The following is a 21,736-nucleotide window of genomic DNA, read 5'->3' on the forward strand; positions in this document are numbered from 1 at the left end:
AAAAATAAAGGAAACCTACTATTTATGGACGTTTAATAGTTGGCTGCGTTGCCATGGAAACGGTACTTAGCTCAACAAGACGGACGAAAATACGTTCTTTCTTAGTTGGTCTTACACCATACCAATTTTGGGCGTCCAGAAATACATAGTTTCCAAATAACGTCTTCTAACATCTGTACACTAAAAAACTGTATTCGGCCACCTTAAATACTAAATTTTAAAATCTTAAAATTCTATGAAGACATTGGCCAGGTACCACGTCTGTTATCACTGTATAATCGACGAAAAAAAACATTTAAAAATACACTTATCGGGCCCTGTAAGTTACCGAGACTTACCTGCTTAGGAGAAACGGCCGCCATGGCCCAGTTCATGAGTCAAAGCCCGATTAAGCTAATCCCGGATTAACGCGAATTTTGATGTAAGTTTAATTAAAATCAATAAAGATTCTCCCAAAAGATTTTTGTCCCTCGGTTTTGCCGTAGACTTTTCTTAACCTTTAGGTTAAAGTTAGCCTTTTAAACCTTTTTAATCGAGCGAGATAATAAAAAACTCGGTTAACTCTTAATCGTGGATTAGCGTTAATCGGCTTTCGAACAACCGGACCCATGCAGGTCTGAAAACGGGTGTGGACAATGAAATGGCATGTTTTGGTCTGAAATAGGGTTAGGATTTGGAGAACCGGAGGGCACACCCCTACTGGGATATTCTTGTCTGGAACGAAGAAGAAACGAGCCGAAAAGACGGCATCTAACCAACGATCAAGCGTTTGCTTTCTGAAAAGGTCTACTAACATTTGTACTCCGTAGCTTTCGGAAGGTAAGTCGGAATATTTAGGCATAATGAGCGGCTTGTTATTTCCTTATTCTCATTCTAACCTCTTTTATTCCAGTCAAGAAAAATCTGTGGTGTTTTTTAATTTTGCATTGAGCCTTGGCGGACGTTATCACTTTGAAGTCTTCATTATTGTGCGTTGGCTATTGTAGGTCACCTTACACGGGTCAAGAAATATCACTTAGTTGAAACACAATCGTTGAACGGCTAGCTATCTGCAGTTGTGAAGATTTTTATTACGAATATCCAAGAATACTTTCGTTCGGAAACGAGCCGCCGGCTTCCTATTTGCGGCTGTGTTTTTACACTGACATTCCCATAAAGTTTCGCATTAAGTTTTGCATTATAATTAAGTTCATTAACATCCCTAGTTCGACCGAAGCTGGAATATGCAAGTGCAGCTTGGGACCCGTTTTTAAAGAAAGATATCAGTGCTCTGGAAAGGGTTCAACGTAAAGCAGCACAGTGTGTGCTGTGCCATGGCCAGACCAGTCTGCCTAATCTTCTATTGCTCTCTTTGTCGCTGGTATTTATCAACGCAAACTTTTGAAAACGCATACGTGTGAACGCATGCGATAAATTTATCAAATGTCCTTTGCTGACGATGCCTAATTAGTGATTTAAACTTTTGAATAAACTGATTTTACCAGGTAAAAGTAACGGCATGAAATAGTTGTTTTGTTTAAAGCCTACAAGGTGTTTAAAATCAACAAGAGTCGACGTCAGTGGCCGCTCGTACCAAAAGAAACTAAAATGACTAAATACAGGGGCACCCAACAGATCGTTTCGGTAAATTATCTGTTCGGAAGGCCCTTCATCCCCTACAATTTTCTGAAGGAAATTTTCACCTCGAACTTTCGTGATAAGGGAAATTTAAGGGCTAGTGTTTTCGGATTGATAAAAACGTAGTTTCGGGTACCGAAGAAAGGTCAGCTAAGATTTTCGGGAAGGAAATAAAACCTAAGGTTTTCGGGAAATGGACAAACTGATGCCCTAGTAATTTCGAAAAAACTCAGGTTGCCCTAGAATGACCGAACAGATAAAAATGTTATAGCGCTGCCCAAAATGAACCTACAGAGCTTTATAGGCACTCCAGATAGCCTCAAATAGCGTTTCAAAGCATCTGAGAGAAAACTGTGGTTGGGTGCCCCTGTAAATACCCTGGCCAAAGTTTCCTCAAGTTTGGATTCAAGTTTGGATCCAATAAAATGCAAGGCAAGCGGGGGAGGATTCAGAAATTTCCCATTAGAGCGGAATTACTTTGAACCAGTCAAGTTTACAAACGATTAAAAGGTTTTCATAGCTGTACTGTGTCTCTTAGATACCTCTACAATATAGCGTCCGTTATTCCGTAATTCCTACTGGCGTCATCATGGTATATTTCTCTGATTTCTCAGCATACGTACGGCCGTTCGTCCATAAGATGAAGTGTACAAATCAGACAAACTCGGGTTTCCATCGCTTAGTTTTTAAAAACGTTTGCCAAGCAGACATTTGTGTAGCGGCAATTCATCGCATTGACATAATTTTGCAATCGATTAAAAAATAAAACCTGCTCTCCGCGCACTACTTTTGATATTACTAAGTTATAAAAAAGGGGGTTCATGCTTTAAGCTGAGTATATATTGGGTTTAGGTTGTACGCGGGAAGCTTGGAGAACATTCAAGAAGCTAGAGTTGCTCAGAAACTCCTACGCTTGTGCTCTGCGTGCAGCCATAAATAGATATACGGACACTATCAACAATTTTATCAAACAAGGCCGAGAACGCCTTCCAGCCTCATTTCATGTTCTCCACTATTTAAAAAAAAAATGAATGTTGTCCTCTTCAAAACGATATTGCTGGAAAAACAGATAAGTGTAGTGTTGTTTTCTAGAAAATACAGGTATCTGCGAGAGATGGTACAGGTATCAAAGAATTTTGTTTGTGTCCACTTTTAATTTTTCTATTGTTGTGAGCCATGTACGTCTGTTATTTGTCAAAGTTCCCCCTCTGTGATGACAGCTTTTGCTGACTTTCATTTCAATGTTCACTTTAAAAGTGTGAGGATAATTGGCAAAATGACGATTCGCTAGTAGCAACCACAACGTAACCGGTTATTTGCAAAACTTGAGTACACTTGACATCTGTCCATTACTATACTATAAATTTCACCGTGAGCCTTGACACGTTGATAACTAAACACTGCGTCACTGCTGCTGATCTTAATCATACAAACAAGAAAGGTAACGCTTTAAAGTGAGTGTTGAATATTAACCTTAAAATGATCAACTGTCAGCACGCAAAACAAACACTGCTATAGCACATCCTGGGAAAGAAAAATAGCTCGAGGTTTCATTTAAAATACCAATAACAAGATAGATCTTCTCTAAAATATGGCTGAATGGCCAGAAATATTTACCTAGTAATTATTATTGTATTTCTAAAAGAGTCCGGATCAGAAATGTGTCTATCGGTCTGACGGCTTTATGTTAAGTTTCGATTGAAATCCATGAATGTTAGGGACATCGCGGAGCTCTTTTAATACGGCACGCAGCGTAAAGTGCCCTCGAATTTTATTCCATACATAAGTGGATTGGCGTTAGTGCGGATCAGAAATGTGTCTATCGGACTATAAGTCAGGTCCCACTTTTGTGGAAATAGGCTTTTTAAAACTACTTGTATGTCACGTTTAATGAATTCTGGAGTTTAGGAGGAGGTATTTTGAAAACATTGTAACTCAGTCAAAATTTCACAGAAAACAAAAGTTAAACATTTAAATTATTATTGACAAATGGAACTTCAGTATGTAAAATACTCAAGCTGTTTGAGCAAGCCGAGGAATGACGTTTTGACAGCACCGGCGATATACAGATAAATTGTAGAGTCCCCGAAGGTAAAATTGGGTAGTTTTGAGGTCACCTTGTAAACCGTCTCGCCAACAACGAAAAAAATCGCATTGAGTCAGTAAATGTGATATTTCTTTATGGGATATAATAATTGATGTTCATAGAAAAAAATCAGCGAAATCGGTAAAAAGTCGAAATTTGCCTCATCCGTTTTAACGCGGACAGCCTCTTAATAATATACTGTATGTCAACTGAAGAACGCGCTGAACGCACATCCCAAGTTATATTGTAACTTAACAGACTCAGTCCTTTTATGAGTTAGTTATAAAGGGAAACGCTTTAATTCCTAGTCTTAGAGAATTACAATCAGGGGACGGGTAGTTTATCAATAAACTCGTATAGATGATGATGACGGATCTAAACTTCAATATCGTCCTTCGTCCTAAAAAAAAATTCAGCACGCGGCCACATTTCTTCCACCTTTCATCCCTAGCCTCTTCTTGAGTATGAAAAAATCTCGGCCTAATTAGAAAACAGTGTGTGCTGTGCCATGGCCAGACCAGTCTGCTTAATCTTCTATTGCTGTCTTTGTCGCTGGTATTTATCAACGCAAACTTTTGAAAGGCATACGTGTGAACGCATGCGATAAATTTATCAAATGTCCTTTGCTGACGATGCCTAATTAGTGATTTAAACTTTTGAATAAACTGATTTTACCAGGTAAAAGTAACAGCATGAAATAGTTGTTTTGTTTAAAGCCTACAAGGTGTTTAAAATCAACAAGAATCAGTGCCCACTCGTACCACGAGAAACTAAATTGACTTAATACCCTGGCCAAAGTTTCCTCAAGTTTGGATTCAAACTTACGCACACAATAATAAGAATAATAATAACCAAATAACCGAAAGTCCGAAGTGATAACTTTGCTACTGATCACGAGCAGGAGACAAAATTCTCGTATACTCAAGTTTTGCAAATAACACGGTTTCAATGTGGTTGCTGCAATCGCCCTTTGTCCAATTATTTTCACGCTTTGAAAATATGCAATAAAATGAAAGACAAGCGGGGGAGGACTCAGAAATTTCCCATTAGAGCGGAATTACTTTGAATCAGTCAAGTTTACAAACGATTAAAATGTTTTCATAGCTGTACTGTGTCTCTTAGATACCTTTAAAATATAGCGTCCGTTATTCCGTAATTCCTACTGGCGTCATCATGGTATATTTCTCAGCATACGTACGGCCTTGCGTCCATAAGATGAAGTGTACAAATCAGGAAAACTCGGGTTTCCATCGCCTAGTTTTTAAGACGGTTTGCCAAGCAGACATTTGTGTAGCAGCAATTCATCGCATTGACATAATTTTGCAATCGATCACAAATAAAACCTTCTCGGCGCACTACTTTTGATATTACTAAGTTATAAAAAAAAGGTTCATGCATGCTTTAAGCTGTGTATATATTGGGTTAAGGTTGTACGCGGGAAGTTTGGAGAACATTCAAGAAGGTAGAGTTGCTCAGAAACTCCTACGCTTGTGCTCTGCGTGCAGCCATAAAAAGATATACGGACACTATCAACAATTTTATCAAACAAGGCCGAGAATGCCTTCCAGCCTCTTTTTATGTTCTCCACTATTTTAAAAAAAATGAATGTTGTCCGCTTCAAAACGATATTGCTGGAAAAACAGATAAGTGTAGTGTTGTTTTCTAGAAAATACGGGTATCTGTGAGAGACGGTACAGGTATCAAAGAATTTTGTTTGTGTCCACTTTTAATTTTTCTATTCTTGTAAGCCATATACGTGTTCTATTTGTCTGTGACGGGAGGTTTTTCCACTCTAAGCGAACGGGAACGTTTCGGGATATTCTGACTTCAACGGGAGAACTTCTGTGACAATTCTTGGGGGAAGATTAACTCAAGGAGAGATCGCTTGCGAGAAAGGGCCGTCACTCCCTTGAGGTACCAAGATCTAGCCGCAACTGGATGTAGAATTAACAGCGACAACTTCACTTTTGGTTCCAACAGTAGTTTATTCTCGAAGGACGAACTGACATAAGTTCGTCCAGCAGCAAGGTTGTAACATAATCACTGATGTTCACCGATGTAATCAGCGATGTAATCAGCGATGTAATCACTTAGCGCTACATACAGAGTTGTATATATATGATATGACAAGTATCCATTGTTAACAGAATACAATACGTGTGAATGTGAAAAGTAATTACAGAGGACGCGGCAGTACTTTGCCGATAACGCCTGGAAGATTAAAAAGCCAAGTTTTAGCACCAAAACCTTACTAACGACTAGCTAACGACTACACTTGTTAATAAGTTAAAAGTTCTTGAGGCGTGTAAACGTAGTTAATGAGTTTTCCGAAGTGTCAGTGAACGGCTCGTGCCGTGTAATTACCGTCATTACAGTTCACAAAGAAACTCACTTAGTATTCATAACTAAAAGGTTATCCTATTGAATACTCCTGAAAACGCAATTACAGAACGGAACTCATTTCAAGAGTATTCATTCCAACCGAAACCAATTTACTTCAAGTAACACTTCTAGAACTTCCAAGTTGATTAACCTTATTCAGGTCAACAAAGATAATTTGAAAATACTTCCTTGCATAGCTACTGTTGGTTTTCTAATTATTTTCCCTTTAGTAACAAGCATTATACGGTTTCCTAAACATTTGCACAGCTCGGCAAATTATTGAAAAGCTAAAACGGAAACTAAGGTTACCATTTCCCTTTACAAATTGAACGATATACAATATAGAAAATACAATAACAAATTCTTAAGCCACAAAATATACTTGGACAAATATGAAATATTCCCTATAAATTCGAATATGAGTACAATAAATATCGACCAAAGTTTCCCTAACATGTCAAAGTTCACCCCGCTCTGTGATGACAGCTTTTGCTGAATTCAACCCCGTCTTTCATTTCAATGTTTATTTTAAAAGTGTGAGGATAATTGGAGTAAGGATGATTCGCTAGTAGCAACCACAACGTAACCAATTATTTGCAAAACGTGAATATACTTGACATCTGTCCATTACTATACTATAAATTTCACCGTGATTTTACTCAGTTGGTCAGAAGCAAAGTTATCACTTCGGGCTTGCGGATCTTTAGGTTGGTTCCTAACAGCTGACTTTGCTGAGCGAAGGTGAGTGGAGAATAGGAATGATAGTTCTCTCCATATATTCTCAGAAACAATGAGAGCACTAGCGATTGAACAGTCTGTTTGATAACAGGAGTCTCGCTGAGATTCGCTTTTTGATTCGAACTGTTTTTTTTTTTTTGTTGTTTTTTTTTTGTTTTTGTTTTTTTCACATCTTGGCGGGTCGAGCCTATCACAAAGTCATCTCGGAGACTTGACCCCCATATGAGGAATTCCAACTCAAATTCCTTAAAGTAGTGCCCACTGAAAGAAAAAGTTTGAGGTCTCATGTAGTACTACTGTCTCGCAAAATCAGTTGAAATTTGCCAATCGCTCCACCAAGCTTAATCTCGCTATTGGGAAGCAAAACCATTTCTTTAATTCTGTTTTAAGTTCGTAAGTCTTTTCAAAGAAAAAACGATATTCTAATCTCCCGACATACTACAATCGATAAATAAGTTAGTTCTTGATTTTAAACACCAGGATTTGAACGCAGCAATTATTTTTTGCCATCCACCTGCCCAATTCTCAATCGCCTGGTTAAATTAGTTGCATCAACAGCATAGGACACTGAACATGCCCCAGTAAGCCACGGCTGGGCATTCGCTAAAGCCAGTATCGCGTGCGTTCACACACATAACTAAGTTTAATGGTTTACAATACAACAAAGGAAAACTAGTGTATTGAGTAAATTTTATGGGGCTATTAGATTAATATACGTTTTCAAAAGGTTTCGTTGTTGAATACGGACGTTACTGGAGGGATGGAAGCATTCAAGCCGACTAGTCTGTGTTGTCGCGTATCAAGAAACGGTCCATCACACCCCTACACAAAAGCGCATTGTTGTGTTTTGCGCTGAGGGAGTTGAGCCGAGACTTGGCGAAGATGAGTTTTTTATTATCGGGAGTTTGAAGGCGTGTACAAAAGTTCCATTGCGAATGAGACACTCTTTGCTATTTTTTTGCTCCTCTTCGCCTTCCCCGTTACTGTTTTATAGCAGCGTACTTTAAAGGAAGGTACGCGTTGTATTTTTTAAAATTGCTTTCTTTGTTTCTTATCGCTTTAATTGCAATGAAATGTATTAGGACGCGTTATCTTCCGCATCCTGTAGTCTGTCGGTCAGTCAGTTTAAGCCGCTTAATGTCCGTCGTTAGACGTATGCCTTCCCCATTGACCTCCACTGGACCACGTTTTGAGCGACACGGTGCCAGTGCTTTAAGAAACTATCTAAATCGTCCCTCCATCTCGTCCTTGGTCTTCCTCGGTTCCTTGTGTGTCCCCGGGGCGTCCAGAACGTAATGAGGCTTGTTCAACGGTTTATATCTGTTCTTCTCGCTACATGACCAACCCAATTCCATTTGATATCTCGTACTTTGGTTTTTTCACGTAACCATTGACCTGTTTTACGATCTCGCCAGTACTGTCTGTACTACACGTTAATACTTTAAATTTAAAAGCATATACCCTTCTTCTTCTAAACGAGCGGAAGACTGACTCAAGCTCTATTCAAACTAGGCGGGGGTTATTTGATGCTTAAGGAGAAAGCATGAAATAGCGCGAGTGCCGCATGCTCGATGTTTTTGTATTACTATTATTTTTTGAAAGAAGAAAATAATAAAAGGAAGAGAGCTTTGATGATATATAAAGTTAACTTGTCCAGACATTGTATTGATAATTTTTCTTAAACTTAAGAATTCACAACCCATACGCGTTTACATATATAGCTTCGATCTCTGTGGTATGTTGCACGACAGCACAGTGGCCTTTCAATACCGTTGTAGCCAATATATTTTTACATCAGCTCTTTCATGAAACGATTCAATGTAAACAGACGGTGTTCCTGCAAAGTCCAAATGGTGTTGCGCATTAGATGCATGGCTCTGACGAAAGCCGTATTTAGGCCAACAGAACACGTTTAATTAAACCAGGTTTAACAAAATGAAAATAGGTAAAAGAAAGCTGAACCATTGGCTTCGACATAGGATTCAAGTAAACTTTAACTTATGCTTTCACTTGTACTAAATCTGTGGTCGACAAATATCCGAAAGCAGCTTTTATGAAGGAAACAATTTTAAACTGTTTTTTAACTAATCAGCTTTTAAACGTGTTTAAGAGGCTGTCCGCGTTAGAACGGATAAGGCAAATTTCGGCTTTTCACCGATTTCGCTGATTTTTTCTATGAACATCAATCATTATATTCCATAAACAAATATCAAATTTACTGAGCTCAATGCGATTTTTTTCGTTGTTGACGAGACGGTTTGCAAGGTGACCTCAAAACTACCCAATTTACCTTTGGGGACTCTACAATTTATCTATACATTGCCGGTGCTGCCAAAACGTCATTCCTTGCTCAAACAGCTAAAATATTTTACACATAAAAGTTCTATTTCTCAGTAACATCTTAAATGGTTAACTTTTGTTTTCTGTGAAATTTTGACTGAGTTACAATGTTTTCAAAATACCTCCTCGTAAACTTTACAATGCATTAAACGTGACATACATATAGTTAAAGCCTATTTTCACAAAAGTGGGACCTGACTTAGGGTCAAGTCTACTTTAACTCAAAAGCACTAACACCAATCTACTAATGTATGGAATAAGATTTGTGGGCACTTTACGCTGCTTGCCGTACAGAGCTCCGCGATTTTCCCAATATTCACGGATTTCAATCGACACTAAACATAAAGCCGTCAGACCGATAGCGTGAGACACATTTCTGAACCGAACTGTTTTAGAAATACCATAATAATCACTAGGTAAATATTTCTGGCCATTTAGCCATATTTTAGAGAAGATCTATCTTGTTATTGGTATTTTAAATGAAACCTCGAGCTATTTTTCTTTTCCACGATGTGCTATAGCAGTGTTTGTCTTGCGTGACTGACAGTTGTTCATTTCAAGGTAAATATTCAACATTTATTCTACGTTCACTTTAAAGCGTTACCTTTCTTGTTTGTATGAGTAAGATCAGTAATTAAAAATTCTCTCCAAAACAAAGAATTAGTAGGGGAAAAAGTTTCTTTCTCCCTCTTATAGTATATGTGAACTGGTTTCTTTACGTTTTGTGACGCAGTGTTCAGTTATCAACGTTCAAGACTTCGTTGTTCATTTCAGTCTTATTCAATTAAAACACAGAGGTGTTTCAATTTGAATATTTTGTCAAAACACTTCTAGCACATTCCCAAAGGTTGGCATTACTTAAAAATTTCTGCTATTCCATCCAGTTGTTCCCTGCATGAAAAATTAGAGATTCATTGTGGATCCAGCAGAGACAAGGAGATCTTTGTTTTGCTTTCTGAAAGCAACTTATTTGGCGAGGTGTCACTTATCAAAATGCGGCGATATTGGCGAAGCAGGGCTGATCTTGCGAAAAGAGCGGGCATTCGTGGCTCGTCAGCGACCCAGTTTGCGAGCTTCCCTATCTGCCCGAGTTTTTGCCGGGATTTATTAGGAGCATTTTGACGAGGGATTTTGTTCTTTCGGCAAGAAGTGCAGATAGCTAGGCATATAGATGCAGCGACAAAATAATTTACATAAGTTCTCTCATCCATGGAATAGGATAAACACAGATTGCGTTAAATATTACAGGTAATACTAGAGATGGATCAACTCAGGTGAACAGGTGAACACGTTTTTTTAAGGTCAAGTAATTGGAACCACATTAGGCTGGTTTATATATATATATCAATTAATCTCAACCGCAAATTGATTTGTATATTTTTTTTTAACTGTAAGTTGTTATAGCTGTGTGTGTGGTCTCCTTTGTGGCTAAGAAAAGCCAGTTGATGCATTCTATACCTCCTACACATTTTTTTATGTAACTTTGGGAAAGTGAGTTGTTGGTATAACTACCTATTTTTTCAAGACAATAACGGAAGAAATAATGTTAATTTTATAATATATTTTCATGTTATGAGCAATAAATAGGAAGTATTATTTCAATTATTTTCCAGTGAACTAAGCTTTACAGCAAGATTATTGACATAACCGCAAACATGAAGACCCTCGTGTTGCTCTGTCTTGTCGTTCTTCTTCCAGCGGGTAAGTTCAATTTACCAGATATTCTTATTGGAGAAACATTTTTCTCATACCGAGGTAGAAGTCCAATGCATCACTTTCCCTGAATAATTCGCCTTTTCGCTATGTCTACATTTGCATCTACATATTTTAGTTGCAAGATCCTTACTTGGGCAGTTCGCGAGTTGAGTGTAGTGATCTACAAGTGAAATAACGCCATACAAAAGGGGGACTGCAAATTTTAACTGATAGTTAATTGTAATTGGCAAGAATTATTCTTGCCCGAACACGAACACGTTGACTCGGTGAAGGTATTGACCTGTAAAGCCAGGTTAATGTGATTTGTAAACTTGACAAAAGACCAAATACGTTGGGTCGGATGGGACTAAAGAACATATTCGACGTTTGAAGTACGAACTACTTCCACATTTTAAAACTCATAAAATTTACATTTGAGAGCTTTTTGTTTCAAAAACGGCATTTTGACAGATAATTCTACCTGGACTATAATACAGCACGTGCACGTGCAGCAAAATGTACTAGGGTATTATTATAACTGGTATACCCATAGTTAATTGAGGGACTGGTTATGAAACCTTGCCATGAAAACAATGGTGCTGCAGTTTAAGTTGGAAGGGCCGCGACCGTGCACTTTCCTTTGTTTTAACTGTTCACACCACAGTTGAATATCTTAGCAGGAACGTTTCTATTGGTCAGTTGCTCCAACACATTTCAAAATCTATTGTAGTTTGTGCACGGTCAAGGCCAAAAACGCTAACAAAAACATATAACAAATGAGTTTGTCAAGCTTCATAACCATTGCCTTTTATTAACTATGGTATGCTCTCGTGGGGAAGGAGACGAGTTAAGAACTGTTATGTTGAGAATAGGAAGGGAAGGTTGAAAGAATTGAAAGTGAGCGGCGCATTGTGCCTTTGTGAAGCGTGAAGCAAAATAACTCAGAAAGGGCAAATAACATGAATAACAGCTCAAAGTGTGTATTTAATGGCATGTTTAACGTCACGTAATAAGAACTGAGAAATGAAACGCGTCAAGCTTGCCATTTAAAAAAAATATCCAGTGCAACATTTGAAGTAATATATCAAACACGAGAAGGCGTTTTCATCACACTTTCGAGTGTTTGATATGGCTTCTCAAATGATTAATAATTCTTGGAGAAATTCAAGGCTAAAGTTGGCAAAATTTTATGGTAATTAGGAACACATATCCAAACCACGGTCACAGTAGTGATTTTCTTTGTTTTCTCTTGATGAATTATTAATGAGTTTGAGAAAAATCATTCACATATTCAAGAGTTTAAGCTCAGCTGAAATGCTGCTAAATAAATTGTAATCAGAGATAATATGGAAGATTGCACGATTGGAAATATGCTGTCTCGACACTACCCACAAATCCGTTGGGTCTCATCATTCACGGTTGATGTTTTTCAGGTGTCTACGTTTTTGCAATCGAGTGATTTCAGTTTAAAAATCTTAATCTGTTTTAGTAAATGATTAAACGATTTCAGTAAACTCACAAAAAGAACTTATGAGCTTTGAGCTCTCAAAGTAAACAGCTTATCTCTGACGGACATTTCTAATTTAATTGATGTTTGACCGCGGTCAACACTAAAACGACGAAAACGTACGAGGCCTTTTGAAAACGCTTTCCAAAGTGGAGAATCGGGTTAAGAGTGGAAGGAAGAAATGGAGCCTTCCGTAACGCTGACGTCGCACTGCAGTTGCCGATAGTATCGCGGGTATCTTAATCTTGCGCAATTTCGTACATCAGGCTCTTTGGCCAGCGGTTGGTCCCCAGGAGAGACTGTGGGGAACTGGAATTTTATTACCGCAGGATTTCTGCGGTAAAACAATCCAAGCCATTGCGGAGTAGCCAATCAAAACCTTTTAACAAAATTCCAGTTCCCCAGAGTTTCTCCTGGCGACTAACCGCTGGCCAAACAGTCTCAGGACTCTGGGTACGAGATTAAATCTTGCACACAAAACAACAAAAAAAGCTCGGGAAGCAAGTGTGGAAGCAGATGGTTTTTTCCGTTTGTATATCCGCTAAAAACAAAAGGTTTTGAAAACACATAAGTGTTGAAGGTGTCTTAGAGGTTATGAAGATGCAACTGATCATGGCTTCGTACATGTAGGAGAGTGTTGCATACACAGTAAGTTCCAGTAAGAAACAAGCTCACAAGTTGACACATATTCTTAGATTCCGGGATTCGGGTGAAATTCAGACGTTATAGTTTAATTTGGCTACCTCATGAAAGAGTGAACGTGGAGTTTTTTTTTTTTTTTTGTTGTTTTTTGTTTCAGTCTCGATGTCGTGTGTTGACAAGTCGCCTTCCTGTCAATATTGGGCACTCATAGGCGAATGCACCAAGAATCCCGGGTACATGAATGTCAACTGCTGTTTATGGTGCGACCATCTTAACGGTAAGTACACCACCATTGTCAAATTTAGAGTATGTTTGATTTGCGTTACGCGAGAAATGAAAACGCAGTCTTTCATAAATCACTTTCTTTTATAAGAAAGTCGAGCCTGGCATGGGTCACAATTTTAAGAACATGTTGATAACATACCCAGTCATGAAATTTACTTAAGAATTGTAGTTTTTCATTCTTCCAAAAATGACGTTTCGAGCGTCTGCCCCTCGCCAGAGGGCCGTCGCGAAGAATGTAAACAAAGCGATCTCAACAAGTTCCTACATTGAGTGTTTTTTGAACATGAATATCAAAAATATCTTCAAATTTTAGAAAGCTTCCCTAGAAATATATCTTCAATGGAGCCAATCAAAAGCTCTCTGACGTGCATTTAGTTCTAAGAGAGCTATACCAAGATACCTAAAATGTCTTTTTTTTCCAAATTCGCTGCATGCAAATGTAAGAACCTAGAAAAGCTGACATGTCGGGGAGTTTAACTAACAGTGCAATAACAGTTTTTTAGTGAACACTAACATGATTGTGGAATCAACATTAAAATTATTAGTCCAGTCATTTTGTGGCTGGACCTGCCACTAATTGCAACAGAAGGTTTCTCTTCGCCAATCATTAAGGAATGGTATCTAGATAAACATACTAAAAGTCCCAAAGGATCCAAGCACGGGAACATGTCAAAATTTTAATGACTAATAACTCCCGATTTGGTGCAACATGGAAACGAGGCTAAAAAACAGAAGTTGGTTTTATTCTGCTTATTTATCTCCAGATATGCACTCAATTCATCCAAATTTCATCAATTTTACTTCAGATACTTCTGTGAACTTTCACCTTGTAAATAACTTTACTCAATACGTGTGTAAGCTCAATTAAGCTCAAAGCCATACAGTATTTCAAATTTTCACTCAGAAAGGTCTGTACTAAAGAAATCGACCTATAACATTTCATTATCGTCCAACAGTACCCAGCTACTAGGTACAACTCGTTTTCAATGATACTGATAAACAAGATATGTGTGACAAAAATAAAATAGGCTTTCGCAATACTATCTAGGAAAATTTCACACGTACGTACGCACGTTTCAATTTCTAACTCGTCGGAAATCTGTCACTCAAGGAAGTTCAATTATACAGCCGTTCATAAGGCATACGCGTGTCACTAGAAGAAGCATTTCTTGACATGTCAACTAGTACGTTCTGCTCTTTTACAGTTTTTTTTTAGGATTTTGTTATTATTTCTCAATCAGTAGACAGAAGGTCAGCGAGAAACACGCGTCGCGGGTGTTTTTGAGCAAAATTTCAATGACAACATCAACGTCAACATCCTGGTCATACTGAATGTTTATGAGAGCAAGGAAAAACTCTCCTTCACTATACATAGTTGCCCGTGAGTAAGCCTACAATCGGCGTAGAGTACTAAAAGATTGGCATTCTGAAGAGGTTACTAGCGTGCAGAGGATTCGTAACAACTTGTGAGTGTTGGGATAGAAATCATGTTCGCATTTAGCCAGAGCTTTAACCGCGTTGTGTAGTGAAGATTGCAGCTATTTTCGGCGCAACGGAGGAGTTCAAAGTCGGTGACCTGAGGCGATAAAACTGAAGTGCATCTTTGAGCTGATCGAGACAGTAGTCCTTCTGGGTAGCTAAGTGATCTAGCAAGGGAATTGCAAGGGCCCTCTTGAAATACTCTTCGGGCGTCGTTGCCTCCACGTCCCACGCACGTTACTGCGATGCTCCTGTCGGCCTTGGAATAGAGGGTTCGATGCCGACTTTTCTTGCAAGAGTAGCAGCTGTCTCAAGCCATTGTTAAAACTGGGTGCCAATCTGCTCTCAGGATAGCTTGAGGTCGCCTTTGAGGTCATCAACTTTGCGGTATGCCTCGTACACATCAATGTCGTGTTTCTGTAGCCTAATGCTCAGGGGCTTTATGAACAATAAGTACTTCATAGCAGTAACTTGAGTGATGAGAAAGGAAAACCTCAATACGGCATTTAAAAGCGAACTCGCTTTATTTCGACTCTCACCATTCCAGTTCCATGGAGTGTTGCTGTACTGGTTTTGGAACAGTCGTCCATGGGAGATGTCCTCAAGTGTCTTGACGATAGAAGGTAACGTGTCAAAAAATACCTCGTATGCTTCATGCCTTTCGACCCATCGTGTAGACTCAAAAGCGTTGTTTTCTTTGTATCGGCAGCCTCCTTTTCTATAACTGCGTGCAAAAGCTGGTTTTGTTTAGGGGGGTTCCGGAACCCCTGGAACCCTCCCATGGGTACGCACCTGATTTGACGGGTTTTCGTAAAATTCGTCCAATTTTTCTTTTCTTAAGACCAGGATGTTCTGAGGCAAATAGCATTGGGATTTGCTTTTTGGTCCTGAAGTTCACGCTGCACGCCTGATGATAAATGGCATCGGCCGCTGGCAAATCATGAACATGTACTACTTCTGCCCACTCATTTTTCCTTTCGGAACAGGATTGTTACACAGTATCTTTAGTTTCGAGGGTTGTCACCCTGAACACACCCCCTTGTCTTCTCTTTTCAGGTTCCTCGAAATCAACTTTCGTTTCACAGAAAAAACAGTCAGTTTTAAAGTTGAAGGACTTTTCAGTCTTGCGATCAAAAGAGCGGCGGCTACTTGATAATTGTGAAATGGTACTCTCCTGTTTCTTAGCTCTGGTGATGTAAGTTGGGTGGCAGTATGTGCGGCGGTATGTTTGGTGTACCTTTTGACCGTAGCAGGTTGAATGATGTCATAGCGCTCTGTGCTTGCCCGGTTAATACCCTCCCTTCCCTTCTCACGAAGAGTTACGACGTCTTTTACGTTATCAAGTGATTTTTGGCAAATTGTGCAAGTGATTTCGTCATCCATTTTAGGATTCTTGATGGTCTAAAAAATAATTAGGATGCAACTTGGAATGTACCAAGCATACTTAATAGACCTTGTCGCGGTTTTCGATGCAATTTTTGTTCAATGAAATATGCTAGAAAATATTATGTTTTTCGAAAAATTTTTGTGTAAAAAAACAAAAAACAAACCAAAAAAAAAAAACAATCAGAAATTTATTTTTTGGGGCAGACAATTTAGCTAGCACAGGTTTAACGACATGATTATGCAAGAAGTCGTACTGCTTCTTTCTAATTTTTCTATTTATATTTGTCTGTATGCAATTTCCCGCGGAATTCAATCCGGTTGGGAGTTTCGCGGGAAAAATAATTACTGACCACAAATTGTACGGGAAAATAAAACGTGGTGGCTGGGCGCTTTTCAGCACAGCTGCAACCCCTAACTTGTTGTAGTTAACTAATGGCTTTGATATCTAAAGTTTTTAATTGAGAAATGTTTATCAAATTACTTTGTTTTTACGAAAATGCTTTGTAAGAATATTTGACATCAGAATCTCGTACACTGGACACGTGATGTGTTCTTGCATGTTTTTCCGCCGCATAAACACCAGAAATCTGATTGAAAATATTCCGCAAGTGTACAATGTCTCTTTCTAAAGAATCGCAATTAATCGGCTTTACGCGTCTGTATCCTTTGTAATGATCTCGGTGTTTGTGCATGTTTTATTTATTCATACAGGTCGACTCTTTCCGAAGACACATGTTTAGTGTGAAGAAAGATTGATCGAAAAGTGCACTTAATTCAATTTACTGTCATAAGAACTAAAGAATATTGTAGGTACTCTTGAGTGTGTCTTACCAGAACTGAATATTGCAGAATCACGTCTTCTAGCCATTTTTCTCGACGGAAATATTACAAACGTGCAAGGCAAGCACAAACACTCACAAATGTACATGTGTAACCGCGAAGGCGCCAGCTCCTGCAAGACCTGAAGACCGACTTCTAGTGAACCCGCAACGTTTTATTTTCCCACAATAATGTTCAACATATTTAAATTAAATTAATTTTTTTAACATAAACGAAATCAATTCGGCAAGTGTAAACTTGAAAACAAAAACAAAACAAAACAATACTCTACCCAAAAAAGCAAAATTAAAAGTTTCATCAATATATTAAGCGTTTCGCTCATACAGCTTTTCTTTTCTTCACCAAAACAATATCTTCTGTTACTTAAAGTATTAGGAACACATTAAATTGAACATTTAAACACGAAATTTCATTGCATTTTATTAAGTTTAAGATCTTTACACGCGCGTTATAAAAAATGCATAAGTCAGCCTCGTTCCCATGCCGTCGTAAAACGGTTCTCAGAGCTTCGTAATTAATCCCGTTTTTTGGTAACTTCCCCAAATGGGATTTTTTGGGACTTTTGGTATGTTATTAAGTATACATTTCTGAGTCTAAAACCGTTGGAATACCTTCTGTTGCAATTAGTGGCAGGTTGACCGAATTTTCTTCATAAAATGACTGGACTATATAGGACTGATACACTAACACTTAGGTGTAAGATTCTGTGGCAGTTAGAATGCTTGTGAAGGCAGACTAGAGAGAGATTAATTGGAAAAAGATGCTGGTTAACCAACCCTGCTCTTTAGAAACTCTCTCCATACAAATCCTCACAAATTTTTCAACATTAAAAAGACTGCCATAAAACCTAACACTTTGAGGAGACACAAATAAACAGCAACAATAGCAACTACTGCAAGTACGTCATCCGAATCCCCGGATGCAAATGACTGAGATCGAATTCCTTTTTTTCTCTTTGGAGAAAAAATCTTCCTTATTTCCCATACTATTACTTGCTGACTAACGCAGAAGCAGTTTTAAGTTAAGACAAAATAATGACGCACCATTGCCAAACCACAACAGTCAGACACGGATGCGTTTCGTTGGGATGATCCAGATCAGGATCAATGATCCAAGATCACTCGGATCATGGTGCATCAAAGGAACCGAGAAATCCACTCTGGCCAAGGATTCGTCAATTCCTTTGATGGACCATGATCCAAGTGATCTTGGATCATTGATCCTGATCGGGATTATCCCAAAGAAACGCACCCTAAATTAATAAGTCTCCAATTAGAAAGATGAGAAATATGTGGAAATTACCGTATCTCTTATTGTAAAATAAATTTGACACCTCTTTTGATAGATTTAAAAAGCCAAGATTGTACTAACAGCCACAGTAGCTGTTCTGGCTGGGCAAACAGAGGCGAGTGCTGTAAAAACCCTGCTTACATGATGGACAAGTGTTGTCAATCTTGCAAGGACAAGGGTAAGTATAAATGATAGAATTTTACTAGATTTCCTCGTGGGAAAATGCAATTACAAAAGATAAAAGGCTAAAATTGTGGGTGGGAAGTTAAAAAAAGAGTAAAAGCTTGACCAGGAACCCAAACGTACAGCGTTTAGCAAACTTGATTTTCAGAGGCTTAAGGAGGGTAACAATTAAAGTGCATGAAGTATTTTGTGCCACTTCTGCTGAAATTTATTCTGGGAATCGGTCACGATGGATATTTTTTTTCAATTTCCAAGTTATATTTCAGTTTTTGCGCATATTCTCTGATAGATGGGGAGATATTCTTAAATTTGCAGCAATAAATAAAATACCTTGCGAGGAGCAAACAGTGGCTTACTAAAATATCATTTTTCTCTCCTCTAAAACCTAAACATTGATAGATATCCAAAACATGTGAGGCTGATATCAAATGGATTAAGACGAGAAAACAATGGACCCTTCTCCAAAAGGTTTTCGTTACCGAGCATTCCCAGATAAGATGGATTAATGTTTCCTTATCTGTTTTGTACAAATAGCAAAGAGCAGATTCTGAAATTCCTATTTTAAATAGAAAGGAATTTGTTGCTATACGTCTGTGGAGAAATTTGAACTGGAAGTTCCTTATCTTAGTACTGAGCGTACACAACCTTGGTAGTAGATAAACCGACCTCCAGCTCAAATCCTCCACCACTTCAAGGTCACAGATGGTTTCATGGTTGTCACATTAACTTCAATTTATATTACATATGAATTGGCTTGTCTACGAATAGCTATAGCTAACACCTCGACGCAGAAAATAAAATAGGTAAAGCGAGAGCGGGCAGCCCTGCCTTACTCATCTACCTAAACCAAAGAAACCCCCCGACCATCCATTATTTATTATGGAGCTTTGGTTAATATTTATAATTATATAATATTATATAATTTGAATCGTGGGAAAATGTTGCGATCATTTGGTGATAGGTCTTTTGCCGCCACGGCTCCTACATTGTGGAATGCTTTACCTCTTGCGATACAGGAATCTAGATCACTTCAGCAGCTTTAATCCTCATTGAAAACTTATCTTTTTAAATTCGCTTCTGATGCCTAGTTAAATTAATATAACTAAAATCTGTCATACTGTCATGCTGTAATGCGCCTTTGATCATTCTTTGTTAAAGGCACAATATAAGTTATTAACTGTTATTATTATTATTGTTATTAATCAGGCCTCATTCTTTGCACTTGTCAGGGGCACCCAACAACAGTTTTCTCTCAGATCCTTTGAAACGCTATTTTAGGCTATCTGGAGTGCCTTTAAAGCTCTGTAGGTTCATTTTAGGCTGCGCTATAATATTTTTATCTGTTTGGTCATTCTAGGGGAACTTCAGTCTTTTCGAAATTACTAGGGCATTTTTGTCCATTTCCCGAAAACCTTAGGTCTTATTTTCTTTCGGAAAATCTTAGCTGACCTTTTTTCGGTACCCGAATCGACATTTTTATCAATCCGAAAACACTAGGCCTTAAATTTTCCATATCACGAAAGTTTGAGGTGAAAATTCCCCTCAGAAAATTGTAGGGGATGAAGGACCTTCCGAGCAGATAATTTACCGAAACGATCCGTTGGGTGCCCCTGACTTGTTAACTATCTTAATCAGTTGGAATTTTTTAAACAGCAATGATGCCAACTGCCTCAGAGGGAGAATAAGTTTGTGTTATTTCTCATGATCAAAGTTACATTATGCCCAATTGGGCAACTGAAGTCACTTATTAAAATTGTTTTATAAACTAAACAAACGAACTCAAAGTTGTTTAAAAAATTCTGGTGTCATATTCTTAGGAGGAGCGAACAAAGTCTGAAAACGTCAAGATTTTGGTCAAAGTAGCCAAGCATCCTTTACCTGGTAACTCTTTAGGCTAAGGGTAATTTATAATTTATAATAGTGTAATTTGTCTTTGATCATTTTAATTTCTGTCTTTTTGCCTTTCAGGTTACACGTTTCCCTAACCTCCAACGCTGAAAGAAGTAAAGCACCCCCTGGTCACCAGTTAAATTTAATATCGTTATATATGTGCTTTAAATGCAGCATTGGGAATTATGAAATAGTGCTGATTTGATGTCTTATGGTGAAATAAAAAAAGGGTATATCTCCACTGATCATTGAAAGCACTTGGTTGTTGTTGTTGTTGTTAGTTTTTTGGGGGGGAGGGGGGAGGGGGCATGATTTTCTAATAAACCCACTCAATCCCATGCCACCCCTCCAGGCAATAGATCGAAAGACCAGCGTTCCAGTAGACTTGCACCTTTATCCTTATAACCTGCAGGAGTTTAACGGTTGACCGAGTCAACTCTGTGTCCGAGTCAAATCCGAGTCAGAGTCATGTTACCGAGTCACTGGTCTGCGGGGTTTTTTTTTACTAATACCAAAAGTATTACGAAAATATCGCTTTCAATAGGACGTTTCTTTTGCCAAATTCTTTCATGGTCCAACAAGATACGACTTCTATGCAACACTGAATGCTTGATGTAGGAAACCATTGGTTTTGGAAGTTCGAACGCGCAGATGAACAACCAACCATGTAAGACATTGCAAACGGTGCAGGTGGCCCAAAGGCTTCTTGTGCCATTTGTAATCAGCGGATAATCAGAGCCTAGTTGTTCAAAGCCCGATTAAGCTAATCCTGGGTTAACATGAAGTTTGATTCGAGTTCAATTACTAATCAATAATGATTCTGCCAAGAGATTTTCCTCCCTCAGTTTTGACCGTCTTTTTTTACCTTTAGCTTAAAATCAGCTTTTAAAAACAAATTTAACGAGCGAGGTAAAAACCTCGGTTAACTTTTAATCGGGGATTAGCGTAAATCAGCTTTCAAACAACCGGGACCAGTGTGACAAGACCCAGCAAATCTTGGTGAAGACGATCGAATGAAAAAATAACTAGGAATTGGACGAAAAATGTGGACGGACCGCTACTTCTTCTTAAAACTTTACTCTTTCCTTAACTTTTAGGCCAAACTTTTTCCATCTCAAGGAATGTCTACCCAGTGGTGAAGGTGGCGGTAAAAACCGAAAAAATGCAACGCAATTGAGCACGATAAAACGTTCTGTTAGCTGTTTCCTTGATTGTTTCTCCAGTAGGGGCCGGTCGGCCAAGTATGCGTCTAGCAGATATTTCCTTAGATAATTTACTTTCAACAATGCTTGAATTTTACTTCTATGGTCTCTTATTTATTTCTACAATAGAAATTGTAGGTCTAAGTATAAAGACCTATGAAACACTGAGATGGT

General features: G+C 38.4%; 1 protein-coding gene across 3 annotated transcripts; it reads left to right on the plus strand.

Moving 5' to 3' along the window:
• Positions 1–721: 721 nt before the first annotated feature.
• Positions 722–20,608, plus strand: LOC146469596 (uncharacterized). Of its 3 annotated transcripts, none has more exons than XM_085123249.1 (5): positions 722–819; positions 10,777–10,864; positions 13,165–13,284; positions 18,343–18,465; positions 20,439–20,608. In XM_085123249.1, the coding sequence occupies exons 2-5, from the start codon at positions 10,819–10,821 to the stop codon at positions 20,453–20,455; spliced, it is 306 nt and encodes a 101-aa protein (XP_084979375.1). In that variant the 5' UTR covers positions 722–819; positions 10,777–10,818; the 3' UTR covers positions 20,456–20,608. The 3 variants fall into 3 exon arrangements, with proteins under 3 accessions (XP_084979375.1, XP_084979376.1, XP_084979374.1); XM_085123250.1 differs by lacking the exon at positions 722–819 and adding an exon at positions 6,723–6,826; XM_085123248.1 differs by lacking the exon at positions 722–819 and having other exon boundaries at positions 10,738–10,864.
• The last annotated feature ends 1,128 nt before the right edge of the window (positions 20,609–21,736 follow it).

This window comes from Pavona decussata, unplaced genomic scaffold, assembly GCF_977016875.1.
Source record: "Pavona decussata unplaced genomic scaffold, jaPavDecu1.1 SCAFFOLD_122, whole genome shotgun sequence".
Classification (NCBI taxonomy): domain Eukaryota; kingdom Metazoa; phylum Cnidaria; class Anthozoa; order Scleractinia; family Agariciidae; genus Pavona; species Pavona decussata.